General features: G+C 45.4%; 1 protein-coding gene across 1 annotated transcript in view; it reads right to left on the reverse strand.

The window, feature by feature from the left end:
• PLEKHD1 (pleckstrin homology and coiled-coil domain containing D1) overlaps nt 1-8,552 on the reverse strand; it is a 46,287-nt gene that overhangs the window by 20,240 nt on the left and 17,495 nt on the right. The window contains exons 2-4 of the mRNA XM_006025184.3: nt 6,592-6,685; nt 4,817-4,906; nt 4,364-4,440 (exon numbers count right to left, since the gene is read on the reverse strand). Coding sequence (XP_006025246.1) covers nt 4,364-4,440; nt 4,817-4,906; nt 6,592-6,685 — 261 coding nt within the window. The remainder of the gene's footprint in view (nt 1-4,363; nt 4,441-4,816; nt 4,907-6,591; nt 6,686-8,552) is intronic.

Genomic DNA, 8,552 nt, shown 5'->3' on the forward strand with positions numbered 1-8,552 from the left:
AAGGGACAGCCTTCTTAAGCCTACTTAACCCCAGCTTATGAAAACGGTGTAGTCTGCCTCACATTTGAAAAGTAATTGACACCTAACTGCTGAAAACGAGTACCTGTATTACAACGGAAAGCAGCAGTCTTGTGACTAGAGCTGGTAGAGAATTGTTCCACAAAATGGATTTTCATCAGAAAATACTAATTCACTGAAGTAGAAAAACAGTTGCAGCAAGGGGTTGGCTGAAAGCTGTTTATGAATTATTAGAAATAAATATCATAATTCAGAATTTCCATTGGCTTTCAAATGATTATTATGAATACTACTCCTAGTAGCAGTACTCCTATAACAGCACCAGAAGTCATAACAGAGAACATGGCTCCATTGTGCCAGGCTCTATACTTCTACACATCACAATTATATAACATAACTTCTTATTTAAAAAAAAATCCCCTCTCTCTTATGGCAGTCTGGGTTGGCATTTCACCTTTGGGTGGGTCCTGTGAACACCTGAACCAGAAGATCCCTGGCCTCTCCGCTCCACTTTAAAACCAAACATTTCCATGGTCTGACAAGCACTGTAGCTGCCATCCCACTGACTACAGCAGACTTGAGGGAATTCCTTTACAGAAACTGTCAGTTCCACACTATAATTAGTCAGAGAGGTCTTTGGGTACATCCACATTGCTGTCAGCCCTATAACTGCAGTTCATGCAGACAAACCTGAGCTCAGGCTCCAGTAGCAGTGTATCTGCAGCAACCTGGAGCCTAATCTGGGCTGTTAAACCCACCAGAGAAGCTGCACAAACACTCACCCAGGCTGAACTCTGCTGCTGCAACTCGACTGCTAGCAGTACCCAAGTCTGGGAATGAGCAGTCAGCTTGGTAGGTAGTTTAGACTCCCTTGCAACAATACAGTGCATTCCCACCAGGCCACCTGACAGTCACTAGCACAGGTCTTCCATACTTTAAATAATACCTACCACTGCAGTGTTCTTGCACACTCTTCCTGTTCCAGATTTAAAGTAAAAGTACACATATGGGCAACGAAAATGGTGAGGGAGCCGGGGGACATGACTTATGCGGAAAGACAGAGGGAACTGGACTTATTTAGTCTAGAAACGAGGACACAGAGTGGATTTAATAGCAGCCTTCAACTACCTGAAGGGAGATTCAAAAGAGGATGGAGCTAGACTGGTCTCAGTGGTGGCAGATGACACAACAAGGAACAACGGCCTCAAGCTGAAGAAAGGGAAATTTAGGTTAGATATTAGGAAACATTTTCTCACTAGGAGGGTAGTAAAGCACTGGAACAGGTTACCCGGAGAAGTAGTGGAAGCTCCATCCTTGGAGGTTTTCAAGGCCTGGCTAGACAAAGCTTTGGCTGGGATGATCTAGTTGGGGGTGGTCCTGCTTTGAGGACCCTTCCAACCCTAACTTTCTATAACTCTATATCTTCAGCCCTTTGCAACGCAAAGAATGAAATGAAGGGAATTGGATGCTACCCACTCCAGTCTCATTTGTCCTGTTTTCTCTGCATACTTATGCACTCTTTTCTTATTTTTCTTCTTCTTTATGATGAAGATGAAGAAGAGAGAAGTGGAATGATCACAACAAGCTGCAAGCACTCTGGTAGACTCAGCAGCATGTTTTCCCTGTAGCAAAAGGGCACTAAAATGCAGTGCCTAAATGATGCACACAGCATCCTTTTAACTTTCCCTTTCAATGCTGCTCAATTTACTGGACCACGCTGTGTCTTTTTTGGCTACTGCTCAGCTCCTGACCTAACTTTGCTAACACATATCACATTATCCCTGCTCTTCTTCACACACAGCCAGTCATCACAACTCATTAGGTAGATACTGGAGCTGCAGCATTCTAGCAGCTTCTAGCAGTGATGACATACAGGGAGGAAAGTAGGAGAGGAGGATACTACAAGCCTATTTTTCTCCTGCAGGGCGGGTTATCCTACTGCACCAAAAAAACCATACGACAATGGCTTCATCAGTTTCTACATCAAACACTTTGGGCTGAAGAGCCAGAATCAGGGTCTAGGAACAGGGTGGGCTCTGGGCATGGGGTGCAGCCACACACGACCTCATGCTTTTGGAAACCCTTTGCTAGTACCTGTTCCCCACATGCATTTTTAAAGAGGAATCTACCTGACTCACAGCAACAAGGGTCCCAAGGCCAAAATCAGCACTGGTATAAGCGAATGCAGCTCTATGGACTTCAGTGGAAGTTCTTCTACTTATAAGACACTAACTGTGGGGGTTTTATATTCCTTTGTAGTGGGGGGCATGGCCCTCTTCCTTTGATCTCTCAAACATATTTTAACAATCCTCAAGAAGTAAGACATTGGTCACTGTTGTCCCTCTGCCTTCCCTATGGCAGGTTAATGTGTTACATCTTGTGTTGTGTCAAGACTGACTGTAATTTTACTAACAAGTTAGACAATGGGTTTGTATAGGATGGTTTGCATAGAGGTGATCCAGGCATAGGGTTGGACTAGATCTCTGAAGGTTCCTTCTACCTTTATTTCCCAATGTTTCGATGATTTTACACATCCCTGCCCATCTTCTTCAAGAGTTGTGCCCTTCCCCGCTACAGCACAGATCACAGGGGCCTACCTGGGGCTCAGCATCTCTCACACCTGGTCCTCCCAAATCTTAGCCGTTTATGGTCAGAGCATAGGGGGATCAAACACCCTGGGTATCCTAGCACTTGGTGGTAACTCTCCCTCCATTTCCCAGTCTCTGGAGTGGTCCTGCCAGCATTTTAATTCCTATATGGCCTAGGCCTCAGTCAAACAGAGTTATAAGGCAAGACAGTAAAGTCCCCACTGCCTACTCAACACAAGTATTGTCATGGTGGCTAACATCAGTGGAGCTCCAGTGAGGAAAGGGTAGGGTAGGGACAGCATAACAAGCATGCTGGTGCTTACAATGCCAAAGAGAAACAGTGAGCTGGGGGATTTGCTTTTCCTCTCAAGTTTGAGCACACAGTGGGCACGACTGGCCTCTGGGTGGCATGGTGAGTGGAGACTGAGCTGTGCATCTATACAGCCCAGAGCCAGGAGCGAGCAGAATGGGGGGAGGGCAAAGAGTACTGCATATTTAGTCACCATTAATAAAAAATGACCCTGTACCACATCCTGATGCAATGATATTTCCTTCCTTCCAACACACAGAAGCTTCTGAGAAGTGAGCTGTCCTGATCTGCCCATGCCAACATGCTAGGATAAACTCATCTGAATGAGATGCCCTTTTTTCTAGCCATTTTTTATGGGGGCTCAAGGGTACAAATCCAGCGTAATACCTCGCTGGGCAAAAGCTACTGCTGCAGGGCATATGGCAAAGCGCTCTTTCCTTTAAGCAGCTTAGCTGATTACCGGGCTTCAGAGATTCTGAAAGTCCCCATGTGGTTTGGGAGAACTCCCGTCCCTCAGCCCCACACCCCCCTCCCTGCCACTGCCTTTCCACACTTCTGCTAAAACTTGAACAGTGCTTGTTCTGGTTTCATACCAGCCTGCCCATTTCACTGGGAGGCACTTGAGCAATGACATTCCAGGGCTAGCAACAGTCAAACCTCAAAACGTGCAAAGGTGCCAGTCAGATAAGCTGCCAAAGCATCCTGGTGCTTACAGCCTTTACATCACCTAGGTGTGCAGAAGTGGTCTGGAAATGTGATAAATCAACCCTCTCAGGGGATCTGCTGTACTCCCTGAGGTAGCTCATAGAAAGCCTCTCTCATAGGGCTAAATTCTCCTCTCCCCACGTACCAGCTGAGTGTGCTGAAATATGGGACCTATGCCTCAAAGATCACAGAACCATGTCAGAACTGCTGTTGAAATCTTGGGGCCACTGTTATTGTCATAGCCTTTGTGGCTGCCATGCTCCCTTCACATGGGGGCCTAGACCTCCCTCATCCTGACCCCATGTCACCCCAGATACCTATGCTAGTGGTGCAGGGAGCCTCAGAGTCATAAGCTCCCAGGTCTTGCTCCTCATCCAACAGAACTTCATTGCTTTCACTAAGTCCAAGAAGTGAGAAGAAATAGCAGGACAGAAGTTGCCACATGTCATTTCATTACTTCCCAGTCCTGTCCAGAGCCAGGTGGTGACGTAGCAGAATAATGAAACTTTAGCATAATGGAGGAAGATTTATATCAAGTCTTAAACTGTTTGGTTTATGTGGTAGAGTGGTCAAAATCTGAGGTTAACCAGGACTTACAGCCATGGAGCAGTATTTCAACTTTTCTACCCTGTAACACTAGTCACACTTTGCTCTTCTCACAAGACACACCCTCTGGTCCCCATCACCTTACCAAAATACTTCAGAAAAGAGAAAAGAATAGAATTAAGCCCCTCGTACTTACACTTTCCCAGACTCCTGCAGCAGTTCCAGCCACTGGGCCTGTTCAAACTCTGACTCAGCTGCAAGGACAATGTTACCCTGGGAAAGAAAAACAAAGCCTGCAATGAGAGCTGCTGGTGTAGCACATGCACATGCATATATAACATCATGCACATGGTCCTATCCAGGCCACCAGTGGACACAGGTATTGTAAGCACTGCCACCTTCCCACCATTGATACTACTCCAAATGGCAGAAAAAAATGGATGGGCTCTGGAGCCAGCCCTATCCTTTGACTCTCATTGAGGTGGCAAGACACATAAGCAAAGTGATGGAGGGGAACGGGCAGCAATGCTGCTGTCTAAGTGGTTCCATTTGCTGTGAATAAACAGAGCACATCAATGTCCAGGGCTGTTGCTTCAGCCCTCTCATCAGTGTTAAGCTCACCTACTTGAAAAGAAAAGAGTTCACTCACATGGAAGTCCTCATGGGAGATCTTTATGGCATAAGGCATGTTGGGCTCTTCTTTGGCCTCCACGATGCAGCCCCCCAGAGGAATGACACCCTAGTGTGGAACCAGTGTTGAAATCAGTCAGTATACCTTCAGTGAGCAGATACAAGGCACAGCCAAAAGCAAGGCATATCAGGGACTCCCGTTCTCAGCTTTCCCCATGCCCCTCTTCAGATGCTGGAAGTGTCACAACAATCAGCATGTATAGTTCTGAGAAGCAGGACTGACACCTCACAGCACCCAGGGGAACCTGCTGCAACTGATTAAAGGGAAGTGCTAATCAAGGGAAGATCTGGGGGTGAGGAGGGAGTGTTTGAATCCTGCTTTGACTCCTGCTCCACCCAAAGTTTAAAACCAACTGCCTGGCAATAGCAGCAGCATTTCTAGTCAGGCAGTGCTGAGGAAGTCCCTTGACTTCATGGATCCTTATAATCTACCTGATCCCTTTGAAACTCTTCATTCCACAAGTGTTAATGACTTTCTCCCTTTTAATTGGTGGTCTTGATGTTCCACCAATCAAGCTATCCTTTGTTCTACAATGCTGCTGTCTTAGCTGCTCCCGAAACTCCTGTCACAGCCCGTCCCAGCCCTGAAGATTGTTTTTAACTCATTCCAATTAAGTTATATTTGTTTTTGCTTCAATCAAACTGAATAATACATCCTTAGATCTCTAGAGTATTAATAAAACTTCTAGTTTAACTGGAGAAAAAGATGTTGTTTTATAGGTGATGATGCACCTCACCACCTGCACCCTCCTTTGCAAAATTCTAGATCCACACATGGTGCTAACGGGCTGCACAGGGAGCCTAATCTTGCCCACCTCCAGTGGGTGCTGGGATATGAAAACTGGAAGGAAATGGGAGGTTCTTTTTTAAAGACCAGGGGATCATCCAGCAGGTTTAAGACGTTATGCTTCAATGAGTAACTACAAATGCAACCGTGAGGGAGTTGGTGCCCCCATTTATGGCTCCTGGACTTCATTTCTCTAAGTGGTAGTTTCCTATGCATATTGGTGCACATTGGTGACATCTAGCATATCACCAATACCTGCTGCGGGTGAAATCGGACCCCCTAAAGTGCATGTCCTCTGTGGCTGGAGGTCCATGGAGAACAAAAAGGGCTACTCCCACTAAAAGCACAGGTGGCAAAGGCCTGAGAGATGAACCCTCCCCTTCCTTATCCTGCATGTGTGTGAGGTATACTGGGTCACTGTTGTGTCTGACTAGATTTGCAGGTACAGATTAATGGCAAGTCATGATGAGTCAAGTAATAAACCAGGTGATGATCAGAGTAGCCTCACAGCAGACTATTCTGATGGCCACCAGATGAACTGGGTAATCATGAGATCAGAGTATGTACCATGGCTGAGCAACAGCACTAGCAAGACATGGGCAGGCAGTGGCAGCAGCTGCCCTTCCTCCACTCCAAGTTGGCAGTTGCGGCTGGTGACCCAGCCACCTGCTCGTTACACCAGTGCATGAGATGACTAAAGAAGTTGGGCTGTGAACCTAATATCAGGAAAAAGGATTAAAAAATAAAACCAAGTAGCTGGTGGGGCTGGGGGGAGCCCGAGTTAAGTTTGATTTTCATAAAAGGTTCATCAACATTCCTATATCGTTTGGAGGTGCCTCTGGGTCCAGCGACTCAGGGTTGGGGTTAGATAACCTGCTTCCTCTGCTCTCTGGCTGCTTGTAAGAAGCCAGCTGGAGTCCTAATGGAACCCACAGAAGAGTGCTGACCTTCGGGTGAATATTGAAGTATTTATTGCTTTCAAAATTCTTCTTTTCACTCTCAGCATAGTAAAGCAGAAAGCTCTCCTTGATGATGAAGAACCTGAGGAGAAAAGGAACAAAAAAATAAATAAATCCTAGTAATGCCCTCCTGTCTCAGAACATCCGATTCATCACAACTTCAGACAACCTTTACCTAATGAAAATCTCCCCTTGAGCCAAGAGATTTTATTATTGCCACTCTGCAAATGGAAGAACACAGGTAGAGAGAAGCAAAGTGCTTAGTCAAGGTCATTCAAAGATTCAAATTAATCCCTGGAACCAGTGAAGGTTAATTTGAAGGCAACAGAGATTTCTTATAATATGTGCCAGAGGGGTGAAGTAGGCTGAGAGAATAAGTAACAGTTCTGATCCTGCTGCTGACAAATGCCTGGCAGCCTGTTCTGTGTTCTTGCCATAAAGGGCATTAAAGGATGGAAGCAATTTCCCCAAAATCCTGAGAGCAGAGATCCTATCCAAGCCTTTGGTGTTCATCCTCTGGAAATGGAAAAGAAACAACTTCTTCAGACATGCATTGCATTAACAATGTATTGTGTTCTGCTCAGTCAGCATCCCAATGACTGCCATTGAATAGAAATACAAGATCAGAGCTCCTGTAAATTAAGCTTTGAAACTATAAGAATTCTTTGAGTGTTCCTCAAAATTATGAATAAAAAAGAGGGTTGTTTTTTGTTTTGTTTTTTTACTTATTTAGACTTTCAAAATGCTGTTGAAAAATCTCACTTCTATTAAGAAAAGTAAACAGTTGTAGACTGAAAAGTAAAGTAGTGCATTGTGCAGACTGTAACCAAGGCACTGGGAAAATAAAAAGCAAAATTAAAAGGACGGTTTTCAACATGGCAAGAGGTTAACAGTAGGGGAACCCAAAATTTCATATGGGGGTGGGTGGGAAGATCAATGGAGTTACGGAAATTTATAAGTCAAGGATATATGGACCAGCGTTCTTTATGATATTTATTAATAACCTGCTGAAGTGGTGAAGTGACATGATTTATAAATGACACAAAATTATATAAATCAGTGAAGTGTAGAAAAGAGTATGCAGAATTTCCAAAGGGGCCTGCCAAAGCTAAAAGAGAAGACAATATGTTGGCAAATGAAATACACTGTGCAAAAACTGGAATTCACACCATTATGGAATCATTTAAATTACCCATATGGAAATTAACCTGAGTGAAGGAAAAAAAAGGCGTGGATATCACTGTGGACAGCGCAACAAAACCTTCTGCTCAATTCACAGCAATAGCAGAATGCACCGTGTATTTCATGGAGTCTCTGAATCTTTGTTTTTTTTTAAAGATACTGAATGGTAGAAAAATTAAATTGTCTGTTCTTATTTACTAAGCCAAAGAAAAGTGCCCTTACTTACCCAAATCCTAGATGACTTTGAATTTAAGACTACCCCCAATAATTAGATGCTATGCATGGAAATTTTTTACATTATCTATACATTTTCCATGTATAGGCTCTAATTATCAGAAGGTGCCTTAAATTCATCAACCCACTGCTGCAGCATGGAAAGCAGCAACAGCAGCAGCAAGGGAGAGAGCAGGCAGTTTGGGGGGCAGGTAGCCCCCTTGTCTCATGGCCCCCCAACCAATTGTCCCCTTGCAGTCAGTCCCCCTGTTGCCTCTGCCTCCCCTACAGCCCCTGACCCAACCTTCAGCCCCCGCAGGCTCTGCTCCCCACTCCTGCTCCCCACAGTCTTTCTTGCTTGCCCCACCACAGCTTGCTGTCAGGCATGCCTCTGCCTCTCTTCCCTCCCCGGCATGGAACACACTGACGCTCTAGCTCGTGCCCAGCCATGCCACAGTGTCCCAGGCCAGAGCTGCCACGGCTAGGCCAGGCAGGGGCCAGAGTTTCCATATGCTCTGTGCCCAGGAGAGAACGGAGCCACAGCCAGATCCACA

The sequence above is a fragment of the Alligator sinensis genome, unplaced genomic scaffold, assembly GCF_000455745.1.
Source record: "Alligator sinensis unplaced genomic scaffold, ASM45574v1 scaffold768_3, whole genome shotgun sequence".
Lineage (NCBI taxonomy): Eukaryota > Metazoa > Chordata > Crocodylia > Alligatoridae > Alligator > Alligator sinensis.